Source organism: Budorcas taxicolor, chromosome 23, assembly GCF_023091745.1.
Source record: "Budorcas taxicolor isolate Tak-1 chromosome 23, Takin1.1, whole genome shotgun sequence".
Taxonomy (NCBI): domain Eukaryota; kingdom Metazoa; phylum Chordata; class Mammalia; order Artiodactyla; family Bovidae; genus Budorcas; species Budorcas taxicolor.
The window spans coordinates 36,901,400-36,921,702 of record NC_068932.1 but is presented as its reverse complement, the minus strand read 5'-3'; the positions used below and the strand labels follow the sequence as shown (position 1 = coordinate 36,921,702).

General features: G+C 49.8%; 1 protein-coding gene across 1 annotated transcript in view; it reads right to left on the bottom strand.

Annotated features, from left to right (window-relative positions):
• The window catches only part of SLC18A2 (solute carrier family 18 member A2), a 39,351-nt gene extending 24,049 nt beyond the window's left edge, over positions 1 to 15,302 (bottom strand). Inside the window, exons 1-8 of the mRNA XM_052660693.1 lie at positions 15,182 to 15,302; positions 13,281 to 13,632; positions 4,123 to 4,181; positions 3,739 to 3,822; positions 3,360 to 3,452; positions 2,349 to 2,438; positions 2,196 to 2,239; positions 2,066 to 2,126 (exon numbers count right to left, since the gene is read on the bottom strand). Coding sequence (XP_052516653.1) covers positions 2,066 to 2,126; positions 2,196 to 2,239; positions 2,349 to 2,438; positions 3,360 to 3,452; positions 3,739 to 3,822; positions 4,123 to 4,181; positions 13,281 to 13,632; positions 15,182 to 15,302 — 904 coding nt within the window. The remainder of the gene's footprint in view (positions 1 to 2,065; positions 2,127 to 2,195; positions 2,240 to 2,348; positions 2,439 to 3,359; positions 3,453 to 3,738; positions 3,823 to 4,122; positions 4,182 to 13,280; positions 13,633 to 15,181) is intronic.
• Positions 15,303 to 20,303: the final 5,001 nt, after the last annotated feature.

The window sequence follows — 20,303 nt, the reverse complement described above, 5'->3', positions numbered from 1 at the left end:
TCACTCATCTCCATAAACTGACAAATGAGATACACCAGGCTCCCAACTAACCCCTCCCCATGGCCAGGCTTCCCCGACCTCCAACGGCCTGACATTGAGTGCGGGCTGGGTCTCCGTACTTCCTCCATGGCAGGTGGGGGGCCACATAGGAACAAGACAGGTCAGAGAAGGTCAGAGAAAGGCAGGAGCAGGAAGGTCACAGGCAGCAACGCCTGCCCACACGTCTGCCCCAAGGTGCAAGGTGGCGTCTCTGGGCCCCCACCTCTCACCACACATGTCCTCACCCCCAGTTCGGACAGCCAGGGCTCCAGGGGAATCCCAGTTCTGGAATGTTCCCTGTGTCTTGCAGGGGGCACACAGAGGGGCCCCTCCAGGAGGCGGTCATCACACTAGGTTTACTACCCTTTGGTCAACGGGTATGACAGACAAGGTCTAGACCAGGACCACATGCGTGCCACCTGAACCAGACCCAGTGGCAGATGGCTTAACAAAGTCTGCCTGGGTATATAGGTCAACCCCAATCTCATAATTCATCCCACCTGCTCCTCCCCAGCTTGGTAACAAAACGTTCATTCTCTACGTCTGTGTCTCTATTTCTGCTTTGTAAATAAGATCCTCTGTACCAACTTTTTCAGATTCCACAGGGACATATACACACTATTGATACTATGTATAAAATAGATAACTAAGGAGAACCTACTGTATACCACAGAGAACTCTACTCAATGCTCTGTGATGACATAAGTGGCAAGAAAAATCCAAAAAAGGAGGGATGTGCTTAGTCTCCCAGTCACGTTTGAATTTTTGTGACCCCATGGACTATAGCCTACCAGGCTCCTCTGTCCATGGGGATTCTCCAGGCAAGAATACTGGAGTGGGTTGCCAAGCCTGATTCAAAAAAGGAGGGATATATATATGTGTGTGTGTGTATATGTATATATATATATATATATATATATATATATATATATATATATATATATATATATATATAGCTGATTTGCTTTGTTACACAACAAAAACTAATACAACACTATAAAACAACTATACTCCAATAAAATTTTTTAAATATTAAAAAAAATCAGCCTTCATGTCTGTGACCCCTGCTTAGACATACCTAACCCTAACAGGAGGGAACCCACACTGCACGGCTCCCCTGACCTCAAGGGCTGCTGCTGACCACTGTGTCCAGGCCCAGGCCACATAAGACTAGTTCCTCACGAGGCAGTTCCAGGCCCAGGTCACAGGGATGGTCCTGGGAGGATGGTCACTTGGATGGATACAGCCCATTATCCCCCACAAGAGCCACAGCACCCCAGGGCATCCTTTGAGCCTCTCTCTGCTAAGAACACAAAGGATGTCTTCTGGCCGCTACAGGATACCCTCTGCAGAAAGGGGGCGCCCCTTCACCCTCCAGATGCCAAGTTGAAATCAGACCACCCACCTAAGATGCCTGCAGGGAGCCCATGGACCCATTCCGGAAGCTCAAGGCCAAACAGTGATGCCCGCTGACACAAACACAGCGAACAAGCTTGGCCCCAAACAATGCTCGTGGAGGTCATCTCTGTGACTCAGACATCTTTGCCGCAAATGCAAAACAACAAAGGAGCTTGGCTGTGTCAGAAATCAACGACAGAAGAAAAACATTTCTTCTGACCTCTTTGTGACTTTTATGTTTTTCTACAGCCCAACGTTTCCAGCACAGAGAAGGCAATGGCACCCCACTCCAGTACTCTTGCCTGGAAAATCCCATGGACGGAGGAGCCTGGTAGGCTGCAGCCCATGGGGTCGCTAAGAGTCGGACACGACTGAGCGACTTCACTTTCACTTTTCACTTTCATGCATTGGAGAAGGCAATGGCAACCCACTCCAGTGTTCTTGCCTGGAGAATCCCATGGACGGAGGAGCCTGGTGGGCTGCCGTCTATGGGGTCACACAGAGTCGGACAGGACTGAATCGACTTAGCAGCAGCAGTAATGTTTCCAGCAGCAAAACCAACACTGGTCCTTGCCACCCACCCCCACCCGCTTGATGGGGAAGTGCCGGGGTGCTGGGGGAGCCCCACCTGCAGCGATGAGGATGTATGGGTCCCTCAGCAGGGTGGTGAGCGGTGTCCCCTTCTGGCTCTGTCAGGAAAACAGGAGTTAGAAGAGGCCACGTGGCCACCACAGTGCCCACCTGGCCCTGCTGCTCACCTCTGGCTGCACCCGGGATGGCTGGAGCACAAAGAGCTGAATAGCTATGGGAGGAAAAAGAAGAGGCGTGGCCCCAAGCACCTGCTCACAAGGATGCTGAGCCCGAGGTCCCCGAGATCACAGCCAGGGGTCCCAGGGGACTCACTCACTCACCTCCATCCAAGAGCACCAGGGCAGCCAAGACTAGGAACGGAGCTGTCTTCCCCACAAACTCGTACAGCACGCTCCCAAAGGGGGGGCCCACTGCGAGGAAGACAGAGCGGGGCTGGTACCGGGCCCAGGACTGCCAACCACCCCCTCGACCAGAACCATCTTCTTTGTGTTTCTCCCTCTATGCATCCTCAGTTGCTCAGCTGTGTCTGACTCTTCGTGTCCCCATGGACTGTAGCCCACCAGGCTCCTCTATCCATGGGATTTCCCAGGCAAGAATGCTGAAGTGGATTGCCATTTCCTACTCCAGGGGATCTTCCTGACCCTGAGAGCAAACCCTCCTCTCCTGCGTCTCCTACGTTGGCAGGCAGATTCTTTACCACGAGCGTCACCTGGGAAACCCCTCTACTTGGTTCCAGACAGTATGTAAAAGGACCACCCTATATTCTGTTCAGGAGTGTTAAACCACCCTGGCAACTCCTCTAAGTGGTTTTACACCTGAGATATGGGCAAAAGCCTATGAGGGAAACCCCACAGGCAAAGGTCAGAGAGAAATAAGACTCAGGCACAAACATGCATAGGAAAATGGGCCAGGGAGGACTGCAGGGTCCTTACGAAGCAGCAGACAGGGGGGACTGTGGGCCCCCAGATGAAGGTCAGGAATGTACAGAGAAGGCAGATGACCTGGATCTGTCAGGGAAGGTGCCTGTTCCTGGTCTGGGAGCTCAGCCAGGGCAAGTCGGGGAGGCAGGCTCATAAAGTGGGAAGGTCCTCGGGCAGGATGGAAACTCAGAGAATGTTCTAGGGCAGGGACCTTGGCAGAGCATCCTGTTCAAGACTCGTTTTCATCTGGATCGGGGAGAGAGGACTAGGGAGCCCAGGACCGCCCAGGTCAGGACACGTCCCATTTTTCAAAGCCTCCATGAAAGCAGGGAGGAAACAGAGGACACAGTGAAAGGGGGCTCAGTGTCCAACAGAGGATAGACCCTTCCCTGTACGGCAGCCCTCACCCACCTAGGACCCCCATGGCCAGGCCTCCCAGGGCAATCCCCATGGCGTTGCCTCTCTCCTCGTCATCTGTGTACACGCTGGCCAGCATGCCCATCCCTAATCAGGGAAAGAAACGGTGACAGCCAAGCTCTGGAAGCAACAGAATTATCTTCATGACTCACAACCCCACCCACCCCCAGCCCAGACTGTGGTCTTCCCACACCTGCCAGACCAATAAAACAAGGTCAAACAACATCCAAAAACCCAGCACCCACCACCACTGATACCTTGATTGCCTGAATTATTCCAGCTCATTCTGTAAAGGGTCGCCAGCCAAGGCAGGGCCCGGTCCTCCCATAGACCAAAGCCCCTGGGGCACAGACTTAGTCAGTTCCACACCTACCAGCTACAGAGGAGCAGGAGGAACCGATGCCCTGCAGGGACCTGGCGAACAGCAGGAAGGCGTAGCTGCGGGAGAAGGCGAACACTGCGGAGAGAGTGGCCAGGCCACGGTCAGTGTAGACCCGGCTGGCACGGTGACCAAATCTGCTCAAACAGGACCTTTCTAAAGGCCTCCCTTAACCTGATGGGGGTACTTCTGGATTTACCACATCATGCTTTGGTTCCCTGAAGACCTCACCCACCCTGAAGACCCTCACTGCTTTCTGCAGTTGTTGCCAACATACCTACCCCCACCCCCATCCCAGCTGTGTTCTCAATTCCCAGCTGGTGGTGGTCAGAGCCTACCCGGTGACCCAAACTCGGAAGGCAAACGTCAGACACTTACTAACTGTTGAGATGAACATGATGCAGAATCCTGTAAACATGGGAATTGGGTAGCCAATTCTGCAAAACAGAACCACAGAGAGAACCTAGTGACTGCTCCGTACTTTATTTAAGCCTTTCTATTGAGTTTCTCCTGTTAGCCTTCGGGATCGGGTGGATAAGCGTCTGGTCAACTTTTCTAAAAATTCATATAGTTGGTGCTTCCTCCGTGACCTTTTGGTGTTTGACTGTCTTGGAACGTGAATACATTTAGGGACTGCCACTCTGAGGGGAAATTTCTCTGGCATAAATGTTAATAAAATCTTGGCAAGTAACCCAGAACACATTCAAATACACAGCCCCTGTTTCCAGCATTCTGTAAAACTTTCTTTAATTAGAGTCTTGGCTAGAGCTTCCCCAGAGGGACGGCTGCAATCAAATGATTCTAGTAAAAGGTCATCAAGAGATTCCATGGGCAGCAGACACAACTGCAGTACGTCTAAAAGGCATCGGGAAATGAGGACATTTCCAAATCTATCTTCACCTTGACCCTGATACAGGCCTTGTTTTCTGCACAAAACTTTCAACATCCTAATTGCTCCACAAGACCACAAAGCACAGGGGTCTGCCACCAGGCAGACAGGAGAGGTGGGGAGACCTCAATGTCTGGGTATCACACCCTTGGCTGGACATCTGGCCTTGCCATTTTACTCAAACTACTCCCTCGAGGCTCAAAGAGAGACCACCACCCACTTCCCATAGGTGGAATGCTAAGTCCCTTCAGTCATGTCCGACTCTTTTCAACCCCATGGACTGTAGCCCGTCAGGCTCCTCTGTCCATGTGATTCTCCAGGCAAGAATACTGGAGTGGGTTGCCATTCCCTTCTCTAGGGGATCTTCCTGACCTGGGGAGTGAACCCACATCTCTTCTGCCTCCTGCACTGGTGGGTGGGTTCTTTACCACTGGTACCACCCGGGAGGTGGAGTGGGTATGATATGACATGGCTATTAAACTGCTACCAGGGCACCTGGAACATGACAGATGTTTCAGAAATTTTGCTTCATCCCTCATTCTCTTCCTGTTTTCCCTACCTGTTTCTGCAGATTAAGCAAGCAGGTTGATCCCTGTCATATAGATGGCACATGACAGTGAAGCAGCTTCCTGCCCCCTGGCCTCCTTTCTGCCAGGAACAAATCACAAAAAAGCAGGGGCCAGGACTGGCTGAGCTACAGCCCTAGAGAAGATCTGTGTCACAGCCCAGAATAGCCCTGAGCATCTCCAGGCCTCATCTTCCTCCAGCCCCAGACTCAAGACCCTGGAGAGAAACCCAACGAGGAACAAGGAGCCCTGAGTACCAGTCATACAGCCTGGGAGGGCTCTTCTACTCAAGGCTGGAATGAAAAATCATAACAATATCTTCACCTAAGGTTACACTCCATTCTCCAAGCACTTCCACCCATGAGCTCCCTGATGTGATAAAAGCAGAGAGACCACTTCCACATGTTACAGATGAGGTATGAAAAACTGACTTGTCTGATGTCCTAGGGCTAATTCCATCCAGGGCCATTCCATCCAGTCCTTCTCCTTGCAGACTTACTTTACTAACCTCCCCAGGTAGCCAAAAGGCATATGTGGTTTTGAACAGAACCTTCTAAAAGTTCTGGTCCCACTTATACAATTTTTAAGTGTTTCATGTGCATCCAGGAAACAAACAGCATCATAAAATCCTCGCATTCTCAGGCCATCACCACCCCACTAACTGATGCAAAGACTCCTCTACTGTGACCTGAAATGAGCTTGTAACTCATAAAGCAGGCTTTGAAGCCAATTTGGTGAACTAGGAAAGATACCAAGGTGCTGAACTGCAGTTCAGATACCATCAAATGACAGCTGCTCGTCTCCACCAGCCCCGAGCCGACTGCTCTGTGCTCTCACTTCTGCAGGCAAAAGAAACCTGCTCACAACACCAGATCCAACACGGCACTAATGGAAACTGATGAAGGAAACTTCCAGGGGGCTCAGAGAGAAGTCACAGGCAGTTTATTTTCTCAGCAACTATTACATGTCCATAAAGAAGGCTGAGCGCCAAAGAATTGATGCTTTTGAACTGTGGTGCCGAAGAAGACTTTTGAGAGTCTCCTGGACTGCAAAGAGATCAAACCAGTCAACCCTAAAGGAAATCAATCATAAATATTCATTGGAAGGAGAAGCTCCAATACTTTGGCCACCTGCTGCAAAAAGCTGACTCATTGGAAAAGACCCTGATGCTGGGAAAAATTGAGGGCAGGAGGAGAAGGGGACAACAGAGGATGAGATGGTTGGATGGCATCACCAACTCAATGGACATGAGTCTGAGCAAACTCCGGGAGCTAGTCAAGGACAGGGAAGCCTGGCACTTGCAGTCCATGGGGTCACAAAGAGTCGGACACGACTGAGCAACTGAACAACAACATTGCATGTCTGGGGGAAGAACAAACACACAACTGCCCTGGAATGAACAGAGGCTTCTTATCCCTTTCAACATCCAGCTTGGAAAACCACTGACTTAAGTCAAAGCTATTGCAAAACCAGTAATATTACATCCAGTCGACAGCCCAGCCACTGATCAAGGTCACCTGGCAGGGCACAGCTGGTGTGAGTGCCTTCTTACCAGGAGGCTCCAGCACTCCCGGAGATAACAAGCATGCAGAGTCAGCTGTGACCATCACAATTCCACGTGATAGCTGGCTCCAACCCTATATTCAGATGGCCACATGGAGGCTCAAGAGATTTAGGTAACTTGCCCCAAATTCAAGGCAGAGGGCATAATCTTGAGTGTCAATGAGGCCGGGTCCTGCTAGTATACACTTTGGTGGGGGGGACACCAGTCGCAGGAGCAGTGGTCCACACGGGGTGCGTGGAACGTGGGTCCGCAGTACCTGTTAATACCAGGTGGCTTGGTACCCAGAGGGCTGCACACTTATGGACGATTCTTTTAACCAAGACCAGGTGTTGTGTTTTTCTCTAAAAATGCAGCAGCTACTGTTGTGTTTCTCAGTTGCTTTCAGATTTTAATAAAGCATGACTGGAAAACCAAATGGCAAAGCTAGAAGGAAACTCAAAGGCTGGCCAGTCCAATCCCCTATCTTAGATGAGAAAGTCAAGGTTCAAAGGTGGAGCCTGTGACTCAGCCACAACTGCAGAGCAAGCCAGCTGCTTTGGGTATCACTGGGATCCTGCTGCTTCCTTCTCCTTACCAGACTCGTGTGCCCTACGCTTTCAACACTGGCCAAGCCACTGGCAGGGTTGCCCAGTGGCAAGTGCTGGGCAGCATCCTTCTCTGGAGCTCAGCCCCAAGGCAAATGCAGCCCAATGGGCAGCTCCTGGCTCTCCACCCTCAGACTGCCCTGTCCCCCTGAACACCTGCCTCAGAACAGCTGCCCAAGGCCCCAGGGTCACTGAGTGGTGGCCAGATGGCCACTGTCCTTTCTCCCTCCCCACAATGTCTCCTAAATGGTCAGAACCTCAACTGACATTAATCATAAATGTCTGATTTGGCCTCCTGCAGCAATTCAATGCCATCTCAATTAAAGTGATACTGAGCCAAGCCATGTCTGATGCAGCAAACCTTTACCCAAGCATCCCATTATCACCCCCTCGTGAGTCATCCTGGCCCACTGTCATCTCCACAGGGCATCAGGGAGCAGCTAATCCAATTGGAATGAGTAAAAGTCATATATTTGATTCCTAGAAGAGTGCAAAGCAATAAAAGTTATATGCATTATGTATCCATACACAGTCAGTGGAGAAACCCTATTATGTTCCTAAATTATCACTGGCAATCAATACTTGTTCTCTATGCTATGGACTAGTTTATCTTTACCTTATGTAAACTCTTGTCCCAGGCTTGCTAAGATCTGCCTCGGTTCCCTCTTCTGGGTAAGTGACAAAAGCAAGGACGCAGAATAGGGGACAGAGAAGCGAACAAACTGCCCCAGAGGAGACAAGAGGTGACATCTCCCTTTCCAGCTATCTCCACACACTCCTCAACAGTGAACAGCAGTGAACAGAGAGGTATTTTACATTTCCTAGAGGCTCAGTGGTATGCAGGAGACACAGGGTCCATCCCTGGAGCGGGGAGATCCCCTGGAGAAAGGAATGGCAACCCACTCCAGGATTCTTGCCTGGAAAATGCCACGGGCAGAGGAACTTGGCCGGCTATGGTCCATGGGGTCACAAAAAGTCCGATAGGACTTGGAAGCTTGTGGTCAACCATTTCATAAATAAAAGAAAATCCTTAGGTTTAGCCCCTGGGTCTGTCTCTTTCAGTTATAACATGTGTGGAGTGAGCTACATGAGCCTTGAATTTCTTACTCTCCCGGGTGTTCCTTGATGCACAGATCACATGAGGGCTCTGCTCCCATGGGAAGGACCCAAATCCACGGCCAGCTTGTTCTGATTTCAAAGCAAAGACTCTGTCACACCCTTTCCATCCTCACGACGTCTGGGATGGGAGATCCCTTCCCAGAATGGCTGATTTCCCTGTCCATGGAGACGCTTTTTGAAAAGGTCACTGCTTATTGCTACAGAACCCACTTCAGACCAACTGCCTGAAGCTAGAGAAAAAAAAAAAAACACAAAAACACAAAAACACACAGTCGATTCGGTGGGGATTTCATGCCCTGTGGCTTTCTCCCTGTCGTTCAGATGTGAGCTAAGATTTGTGAGGAAGAATACCTGGCTTTCAAATATACTAGGTAACTATGGAAATAAATTAAGCCACTGACGCTGGTTTGATAAAAAGCAGACCACTGAGAGCGACAAGCTGAGGAGGGAGCTCTCCCTACCCCCGGCCCTGGAGTTAACCCTTTCCCAAGCCGTTGGGTTCATTTGGAATATCTTGGGTCTAAAGATACAACTACTACGGAAGCCTTATGTTAAGCAAGTGAAGACCATGGTGCCATGTTCTTGACTTACGGAAGAGAGAAATGTAAAGATGCTTTTCACATTGTGTACCTCCCTGGAACATGCTTTTTATGTGTGGGTACCTCTAAAATCCACTTACTGGGCCAAATGACAACAGCTGTTGCTCATATTCATTTCACTTACAAGTGCAATCATGAAATGAACAGTTAAACTGGAATTAGAAAAGAAGTCACACAAGCCTCAAAGATGGCAATCAAGTCAAGACACACACCCACAGGCTTTGGAAAGTGTGTTACTGGACCTGTGATCACCACCCTCACCATAGTCAAAATGTCCTTTGTTCCCTATCTGGTCACAAATTATTCAGTGAAAATATACTACCTACAGAGGAAATGAAATGGGAATTACTTGTATCATCTAGCAGCCAAGTGAGCATTTAAATACTCCCCAAGAATCGTCATATTTTATTTTCATGGTTCGACATGAGATCTTACCCAATATTTAAAACAAAAGACAGGAGGCTGCTTCCTGTTGTCACCCACTCACAAAAGCCACTCACACGGCAGCATCGTGACCACAAACAATGGGGCGCTGGACTGTAACATGGGGGTTCAACGGGTTATGATGGGTGTGACATTGGGTGTCTCATTTCAGAGTGGGTGCTGTTTACAGCAAGAAGCTTTAGAAATGAGTGGCTCCAAGCTCCCTACTACATCTCTGGAGATGCAAGAGATCTCTTTTTTCCCCACTGTCAGAAGCACTGCACAGACACGGGGAGGCTAGGCCAGCGTGCATCATGGGATGGAAAAAGATAATTTTCTAGACCAGGGAGGTGGGTGAGGATCGAGGTCCCTCACATCAGGCTGATTTTTCCTAAACTCCCTCCCACTGAATAAAAATAGCATCCAACAACTCACTGTTTGGACTTTTCCTCATTCAGCCTGGGGCACCCAGGGAGAGCCCAAGGAGATGCAAAAAAGGCAGATTTTACCTGTATTATTTATATTCCGTAACTAAAGGTACAAACTGGTTTTTAACAGTAAGCTGGTGGAAAGAACCAGAAGAGAGGAAGACATCAGCCAGAGTCTGGACAAATGCTTTCTCCTCCTGAGTTATTGTTTAGTCGCTAAGTTGTGTCTGATTGTTTTGTGACCCCATGGACTATAGCTAGCCAGGCTCCTCTGTCCATGGGATTTTACAGGCAAGAATACTGGAGTGGTTGCAATTTCATTCCACAGAGTCACTGAGGAATCCTATCCTTCAGGATCTAATGCCTGGTGATCTGAGCTGGAGCTGATGTAATAATAACAGAAATAAAGTGCGCAATAAATGTTATGCCACTGAATCATCCTCAAAGCACCCCTCACCCCCCACCTGTGGAAAAACTGTCTTCCACAAAACTGGTGCCTGGTGCCAAAAAGGTTGGGGACCACTACTATAAAAATACTAAGACAGCCCCCAAAGCTTTTGCTCAAGCTTCCTCAAGATCTGATGCTTCATGTTTTAACTACTCTTTAATCAAAAACATATTAACCAAGTGTAAAATGCTATTTTAAACTCAGTTCTTTACAACCCTGAAAATGTGAGTCACATATCTCGTTGGTAATTGTGGATGTGATTGGCACAAATTACATCAAAAGGCTATTTGCAATGGCTCACAAGGGAAGAGTCTGTAAACGGAAATATATTTATAACTTCTCTGAGCAGAGCCACAGAGTGCCCAGAAATGCTGCAAGTCCCCAAATTCATATCTACTGGGCTTGGAAAATATTGGAAAACATTACTTATCATGACCATGTTGGAGGGACAACTGAGTTTGTTCAATTGTTTTGCCTGCCTGCATTGATATTAAAATTTGTTTCAATTTCCACATTACAAGGCAGTGCTAGAAGATGAAGATTGTTTTGAAATTTGCTGGAGAGCTGGGAGAAATCAGCTAGGGAGGAAAATTTTGTTCTTGACAAGTTCCACCATACAAATAGACTAAATTTCACAGGTCACTAAAGGAAATTAGTTTTCTCTTGGAAGATAATTTTTTTTTTACGAGGCCCAAACACAAGCCTTGCATGCATGCATGCTAAGTCGCATCCAACTCTTTGCAACCCCATGGACTGTAACACTGCCAGGCTCCTCTGTCCATGGGATTCTCCAGGCAAGAACACTGGAGTGAGTTGCCATGCCCTCTTCCAGGGGATCTTCCCAACCCAGGGATCGAACCTGCATCTCTTGTGGCTCCCGTATTGCAGGCAGATTCTTTACCGCTGAGGTGGCTACAATGTCAAAGTATTTGGAGTATATAATAGGGCAAAAGTCTCCCTGGTTTTAAACAAGCTCCTGCCCCTTGGCATAAGCAAAGCATTAGAAATGAGAATGGGATTTTTTTTTTAAGCTTTTCATTTGCCATTTACATTTGGAAGATTGGAACGCTCACATCATTTCCGCTGAGTTTCTAAGTATTGCGCTGTACAGCTAGTGACATTCATGTCCAAGTGATTGGCAAGGTGTTATTACAATAATGTCCTGAATTTTCCCATATAGCATTTGAGCTGTTTGCTTTCTCAGAATACAAAACCCTGAGCTGTTTTCTGTAATTATACCAGATGCATTTTAAGGAGCGCTCTTAGGGGTGAGAAAAGAAAGAAAACCCTGTAAACCACGGAGGTCTGCTTGGTTTTCCTCCTGAAGAATAGAAGAAATGCTGAACGCTATCTTAATAATGGTGCCTCTTGGTGGGCTCCCAGTGGACCCAGCGTCCTGCATTCATTTGCTTACCATTTTATGCAGTAGCCTGATAACACTGCCACATAGCCTGCAGGCTGGATGTGGCATGGGAGGGTTAAAATGGATTCAATGGCAAACCCAGTCCAGAAAATCACATCGCAGAGGTAGAAAAGGTACTTCCATCTGACTCACCATGGGTACCCTACCAGAAATCTTTGCTTCAGGGGATCGCTTGTGTGGAGGAAGGCAGGCCTGCTGTGGCCGCTTTGAGCCCCTGCCACCACCCCAGGCCTTGTTGCCTCATAGAGCCCCCAACCCTCCAGAGTTGGCCCCACTCTCAGCCACACAGGGCCCCTCTCTATTGTCACCATCTTGATATGATTAGCAATATTTTAATAAAAGACTGGGCCTTGGAGAAGGAAATGGCAACCCACTCCAGTATTCTTGTCTGGGAAAAATCATGGACAGAAATAGCCTGGTGGGCTACAGTCCATGGGGTTGCAAAGAGTCAGACATGACCGAGTGACTAACACTTTCACTTTTTACCTTCCCTGACTCTTCAATTAGCTTTGGAATCTCTAGTGGCTCCCAAGTGCTCCTGCAACAAGCGCCTACTCCTCTGTCATCTAGCACGTGGGGCTCCTCACAGCGCAGCCCCACCCAGGCCCCCCAGACCTGCCCTCCTCAGTCCTCTGGACCCCTCTTTCGCTCTCTTTCCCACCTCTGGTCCTTGTCTCTGTGCGTCTAAGCCTGTTTCACAGGTAGGACTCTGGGCACCGCCCCCCTCCACCGTTTTTCACATCTCTGCTTTTGGGGTCACACTGTTTAGATGGGAGCCCACCACCACTGCTCACTCTACCAGCTCCCACTCTTTGCAACAGACATCTCCTCCCCTCTTTTGCAAGCCCCCTGTCCTGTGCTTGCAGCCCCCAAGTCCTGGGCAGAGCTGGACCACCTCAGCTGGAGAAGAATAAATAGTAGCTGGATGGCCGCCAACAATGGACATGTGAACCATTATTCAGAAAAACTGGGTCTCAAAAGACTCCAGAACATCCGGATTAATATAAAGCTCATGTGGGCAGCTTGAATTATCTGGGGAAAAAGATTCTCTTTGTTGGTGTGCACATGGACACAGCTCAGCACGTGGCAGGGGAAGGTCCACTGCCCAGGGCCTCGGTGTCAGCGAGCTGCTTCCTCTATCAGCAGGACTATGGATCACATGCCACGTTCCCCACCTGGCCATCCACACGAGCCTTGACCACACCAGCCTGAAGGAAACCGCTTCGGCTGTCTATTGGGAAGTCCATGACCAGAAGTGGAAGAGAAGAGAAAGCCACATGGCACGTACAATCCCACGATGATGGCCACGGTGGCAATGAAAAGCAGCACCAAATGGGAAATCGTGACTGCCTCAAGATGGAAACGTAAGGTGAAGGAGACTGGATTTCCCCTCCAGCTTTGGATCTCCAGACTCTGATCAATGAATGAGAAACAAAAAGATCTGGAACAATATTATGAATATTTAGCTCCTTGACCGAAACAATATAACCTACCTGTTGGTCAACAGTCCTATGAATGGGTTGGTGAGGAGCTGGACAGTGGCTTTCGAGGCAAACAGCAGGCCGACCTGCACATTCTCATTCAGGAGGTCTTTGTCTTCACTGGGACAGTCAGAAGGGGCCGAGGATGAGTTAGTGACCACGCGCTGCGTGGTGGCCTCGTGCACCAGCGCCCCCTGAAGGTGGTCGGTGTTGTTCCCCGTGACCATGGTGGAGTTGTCATAATAGGAGAAGATGTTCTGAAAGCTTCCGGGGGCGGAGGCTGTGAGCCCAGGCTTGGCGGTCTGGATTTCTAGAGCATCTTTCTCATGCTCAATGCTGTACAAGTAACTCGGGATGATGGGGACTGGGGATGAGAGCAGGACAATGGTGATTACACTGAAAGCCTCCCTGGAACCAAAGCCAGCAAACCTGTGGTCTTGTCAAATGCTAAATGAGACCCAGAGAAGTGGCGTGTCTGCCTCAGGAAAGGGAACCTCTGCACCGACACTGAACAATTTCATGTTGTTTAGCTCTGGGAAAGATTGAGGGCAGAAAGAGAAAGGGGTGACAGAGGATGAGATGATTAGAGGGTATCACTGACTCAGCAGACTTAAGTTTTAGCAAATTCCAGGAGATGGTGAAGGACAGGGAAGGCTGGTGGGCTGCAGTCCAAGGGGCTGCAAAGAGTCGGACACGACTGAGGGACTAAACAACAACAAGCTCTGAGAACAAAGCCCCAGAGGCTGTGAGAGCTCTCAGGGCCAGCAGACCTGAGCAGCCCCAGAGCTCCCTGTGCTTCTTACAGGGCTCCTTCATAGGAATATTTTAGGAAAGGAAAGCAAGATGCGATCTGAAATCTAGTCTGTGCTGACCTGGGGTCAACCAGGGCTTCTCAGAAAGAGGCTAGAAAGACCTTTAAGTGAATGAATCAGGAAAACAGAAACCTAAATTTCATTATGTGCCTTGGAGAAAAAAAAAAAAATTAACCCGCAGGAAGTAATAATTCGGAAATTCTGCACTAGACTCACTTTATCTTTCTATTACTTGAGGGGGAAGCAGCAATGTTTCATACAACTTGACAAATTCAAGACTTCCTGCGACTTTCACAAAGGAAAAGAAAGCTGATGTAATCGAAGCTTTGGGCATGTGTATAACAGAGGATTCAAGACAAAGGAGGACACAGGCCCTTGTTACTCTACTGGGATGAGCCCCAAAGCTCCCATATTCCTGGAAGTGAAAACCTGACTCTCTGATGCTCTGAAAACTGTCCAGAGAGAAAAACTTAGACAGGGGAAATGACCCTTTAAAAAGTCATTTTTTATTCATTAAAAATTGGGATATTTTTCAGGAAAATATGCGTGCCAAACCTGTTGTTCATGGGGCTAATTAAGAGACCTGGATGTCAATTATGTAGCTGGTCAAAAATCTATTACAGCAAAAAAGATGAAAATCAACAGTTAAAACTGCTCTTGATAGGAGTCCTGACATGTGTCCATGTCCCTTCCTTCTATGGAGGGAGGTATGCTGACCTGTTCCTTTAGGTGACAGACCACATAATTAATCCACCTTTTTCCGGGGGGGGGGCGTAATAATTATTATAATATTATTGTGAATCCTGGAAATTGCTCTTCCTTCACAGAATATTAAAAAAAATTTTTTTTAAATCGCGTTGAAAGTGACAAGGGGAAGCAGGAAATTATCAGGAGGAAACATAAGTTCTTAGTTTTATCTGATGTCACGTTTTTTTGACCGGACCTCCAGGAAAACGAAGCCGCGAACTCGGCCACTAGCCTAAGCGAGGCAGCCTTGGGCGGGGAACGTCTTTATGAAAAACGTATTCTCTCCAACCTGCCCGCACCGCGCCGGGGTAAGCGGGGCGCGCCGGGGGACTGGGACGCCGGGTCTGTACGTACCCACAACCGTGAGCAGCATGTTGTCCAGCAGCAGCGCGAGGAACACGATGAACAGGATGAGCTTCCGCGAGTGCCGGCTCTCCTGCAGCCGGCGGAGCAGCGCCAGCTCGCTCAGGGCCATGGTTCCTGGGCTCGGCTGCGGGCGCGGCGCGCGGGTCAGGGGCCGCCGGCTCCCCCGACCCCAGGGCTCGCCCGGCCCGGCCCGCCGGAGGGGCGCTCGGGGAGCGGGGCTCACCTGGCGGCGCCAGACGGTCCCCGGCGTCCCCCCTCGGCTCACGTGCGGCGAGCGCGTTCTCACCGGCACCTGCGCTCCGGGGGTAATAACGCCCGCGAGCGCCGTCGGGGCGCGATCCCCCGCCACGGCCGGCGCTCCGCCGCCCGCGCCCACCTCACCCTCCGCGCGCTCGGAAAGGGCCGCGCGCCACCCGCGCGCCAGGCGTCCTGCACCTCGCTGTCCCGGGACCCCTCGGAACCCCGCGCGTGGCGCCCCCGGGGGCTTCCCCTGTCCTCGGCCGGGCCCCTCTCTCCCGCGCGTCCGGGCGGCGATCGGTCCCCAGCGCCGAGTCCCGCGGGCGGGGAGCGGGGTCGGCCTTACCTCGGGGTGGTCTGCGGCTGCCCGCCCTGGCCGCCGTGGGCTCCGTCTGGCCGGCCGGCTCCGGTCGCAGCCTCCACCCCAGCGCCCGGCCGCCGCCGCTCAGTTTACCGGGTCCGGCTCTGACGTCACGGCCGGCGCGGAGCGGGGGCGGGGGGCTGGGGCGCCCCGGCCTCCGCCCTCCCAGCGCAGTAGCTTTCCTGTCCCCGCCCCGTCCCGGGCCGGCTTTGCGCCCGGACTCTGGAGTCGCCCCGTCCCGAGCAGACCCTCGCCCCTGTCTGGGCACTTCGCCGTGAACCCTGGGGACACCGGCCAGAGTGAAGCGGATGGGTCTCAAAGGGAGGACGTCAGGAACCCCAGGGCGAGGGGCCAGGATGAGGAGTCGGGGATTAGTGCTCTCATCTGGCCTCAGTTAGGAGCTAACGCTCTCGTTGAGCCTCCGTGTTCCTGAGGACGTGAAGCCTCTTCAGTGAGTGTGCCCGGGACGGATGTTGGGGTTGGGCGGCCGCGGACAGACCTGCTTCCTGGAGAAGCCACCCAGTACCCCAGCACCCCTCCCCTCTCCCGCCTCCGGATCTTGGTGCAAAATGCCCCTCGGCCTCTTTGACCATTGGGTCCTTGGATACCCTCCAGATGGTGATGTGGCAATGCGGGGTGTGGGGGGAGAGAAGGGGACATCCCTCAGCATCACCTCCACAGTGAGAGTGAGGAAATGAGGGCCCCAGGCCGCTGAGTTCAGGTCCCAGAAAGGAGGACCATGTCCCTGAGCAGGGGGCACTGGAGACTAGGTGAGTGCCTGGTGCCCAAACAAAAGGACCCCGTGGCAGCTGCCCAAGCCCTGTGCGCCATAGTGCTCTCCACCATAGTGCTCTCCACTCAATGTTTTCGGGGGATTCTGGAAAAGGGCCTGTTTGTGACTGACCTGGAGCTGTCATCTTCACTACCAAAGGACAGGAGCCCTCTTTGATGTCCAAGTCCCTCTATTTTATAAAGAGAAACAGACAGACTTCCCTCCTGACGTGGCTGGAGCTTTGGAGACCCTTTAGGGGGCGGGAGGAGCAGAAGGTGTTTTCTTGGAAAGCCACTTAGAATAAACGTTATCTGCTGCGACTGCAGCGGTAGAGTCTGGCCATGTTTTATTAATGTTCGCTTGTCAGCTGGAGGCTGCTGAGAGCGGCGGGGTGCTGTGTGGGGCTCCCCTCTCTCTGTACCTCCTTCCTTCCTTCCAGACACCCCCTGTGCCATCCCCAATGTGAGAGAAATGGTTGGATAAGTAAGTAGGTCAGTAACATGGGGACTCTGGGATGTCCCAGGATGTGTGCAACTTAAATATTAAACGGGGAGGAGGGGAGGAAAACCATTTAGGAGGAGAGAACAGCTGGCAGGGAGCTGTTTGAGATGGCTGAGAAGGGTATCACATTCATGGGGTGGCCCAAAGTGCCTGGAGTTTCAGAACCAAGACACAGGCCCTGTCCCTCTGCTCCCTGGGCCAGAGAGGTATCATGGTTATCAGGATGCCTGGGGCCAGTCTGCTGTGTCCTTGATAGGTGACCTCGGGCACATTATGTATCTTCTCTGTGCCTTAGTTTCCTCATCTCTGAAACGGGGATGCCAACTGGACATAAGCCAGTGTTGTTGTGGGGATCCACAGGGATTCCTTAACACAGTGCCTGGCACAAAGTAAAAGTCAGCATCCACCGTTCATCCACCCAACAAATATTTATTGAGCATTGACCACAACCAGGCACTGTTGTTGATACTGGACAGATATTAATGACCCAAAGAGATAAAATCCCCATCCTTGGGGGGCTTACACATTCTGGTGGCAACACCACAATGGTGCACAGAGGAAGCCACACCAACTCCAGCCCAGCCATCTGGAAGAATATGGTGCTAGGGGAAAATGCCAATCCCTGGGTCCCTTCTCCTGATCTCTGCCACCCCTCCTAGAGCACCATAGCCTATATTAGCATCTTCAGATTTTTTGTTGACATGCCCAAAAGTGTTTTTAAAAAGATACGTGTGCCTCAAACATTTCTCAGTTGGCATCTAAAATATTCTTTCATCATAAATTTAAATAGTTTAGGGGTATATCATGTATGTGTGTGTATATTAGTCACTTGAAGTGAAGTTGCTCAGTCATGTCCGACTCTGTGCAACCCCATGGACTGTAGCCTACCAGGCTTCATCCATGAGATTTTCCAGGCAAGAATTATTGGAGTGGGTTGCCATTTCCTTCTCCAATGTTAGTCACTTAGTTGTATCTAAATCTTTTCAACCGCATGGATTGTAGCTCACCAGGCTCCTCTGTCCATGGAATTCTCTAGGCAAGAATACTGGAGTAGGTTGCCATTCCCCTCTCCAGGGGATCTTCCCAACCCAGGGATCGAACCCAGGTTTCCTGTGTTGCAGGCAGACTCTTTACTGTCTGAGCCACCAGGGAAGCCCCATATCCTGTATCAGTTCAATGCAGTTCAATTGCTCAGTCCTGTCTGCAACCCCATGGACTGCAGCACACCTTTATATATAAAGGCTATATTCACCTTTATATATAAAACCATTACAACTCTCTTTTAAATGTACCCAATGGATTATAAAATTATCATATTTTATTTAAAAATACAAACAACTTTTTCTTTAATACTGTAAATGTTACATTGTTTCCTTTATGCTCTCAAAGTATATTTTCTAGCCACTTTCAACAGAATTTTATCTAACTGTAATGTTTTTATTACTTAAATTCTGTGTTTACCACCTTATCTATTATATGATCTGCAACAGATATATGAACATGTATTAGCATTTTAAAATTTACTTATGGCCATAAGGTCCTAAGTTCAAAAATTCTTTTTTAAGATTGTGTTATTATAGCAATTATTCAGTTCAGTTCAGTTCAGTGGCTCAGTTGTGTCCGACTCTTTGCGACCCCATGAATCACAGCACACCAGGCCTCCCTGTCCATCACCAACTCCCAGAGTTCACTCAGACTCAAGTCCATAGAGTCAGTGATGCCATCCAGCCATCTCATCCTCTGTCATCCCCTTCTCCTCCTACCCCCAATCCCTCCCAGCATCAGAGTCTTTTCCAATGAGTCAACTCTTCACATGAGGAGGCCAAAGTACTGGAGCTTCATCTTTAGAATCATTCCTTCCAAAGAAATCCCAGGGCTGATCTCCTTCAGAATGGACTGGTTGGATCTCCATGCAGTCCAAGGGACTCTCAAGAGTCTTCTCCAACAACACAGCTCAAAAGCATCAATTCTTCAGCGCTCAGCTTTCTTCACAGTCCAATTCTCACATCCATACATGACCACTGGAAAAACCATAGCCTTGACTAGATGGACCTTTGTTGGCAAAGTAATGTCTCTGCTTTTGAATATGCTATCTAGGTTGGTCATAACTTTTCTTCCAAGGAGTAAGTGTCTTTTAATTTCATGGCTGCAGTCACCATCTGCAGTGATTTTGGAGCCCTCCAAAAAATAAAGTCTGACACTGTTTCCACTGTTTCGATTATTAGTAGTATATAAATGATAAAGCTGCAAATGTATAATATGAATTTTCATAAATATTAAACACAAAGAGAAACATATTAGACATGTATTACCTAATGAGATGAGTAGAGAGAGGATTTTTGGAGCCTTAACAGAAAAGAAACCATATTGTCTCTGGATGTTTTTATGCCTCAGAACAATGTAACACAGTAAAACAGTACATGTCAGGTTGGGTGGGAGGTAAGCCTTTCTTTGTCCAGTGGGAGGCAGGAGATTGTTGAAAGGGGAAGTGATAAAAAAGAATCCTCGTGTCTCTATCTGGGTGGGTCCATCTCAGCCAGATTAATTTTTAAGCACAGGACATATGGAATGAGCATCTGCTATGGCCTGGGAAACCTTCATATATACCCAGTATCCTGAAGTAGCAGATTGAAGAGCCAACCTGGAAAGCCCTGCCTGATCTGGGACTTTGGGACTCCATAGCCTTTTAATTGACTCAGCCCCTACCTCTCCTCTCCAGCCACACTTGCTCCTCTCGGTCCTTCTCTGCCACAGGGCCTCTGCACATTCTCTGCCCAGGAAGTTCTGCTTCTAGTTATCACCTTCTCATTCTTGGTTACCAGTCCTAATACCACTTCTTAAGGGGAGCCATCCTTTCATGGACACCCCAGCCCCAAGTATCAGACATGTCCCCTTCTCTTGTAAGTCCTCATGGAACTGTTACTTCCTCCAGAATATGTCTGTCCAAGAGGAGCTGTTCTCCCACAGGTGTGATCAGTTACCTCTGTCTCCCCAGGTATCAGGACCAGGGAGACCCTTCTTGGTCATCACTGAGGTTCCGGAACACAGATGAAGCTCATTGAATACCTGCAAGGAGGATGTGTTCTGGGTAGGTCTGGTTCCCTTCTGAAGCAGAACGGTGGGGACCTGAAAGAGAGGCACCTTTGCTGGAAGGTCAAGGTTACACTCCTGTCTCTCTCCCCCACTCCTCCAGGACCAGGCTTTGAGGAAGCCCCGTAGTGAACACTGGTGGCTCAGAT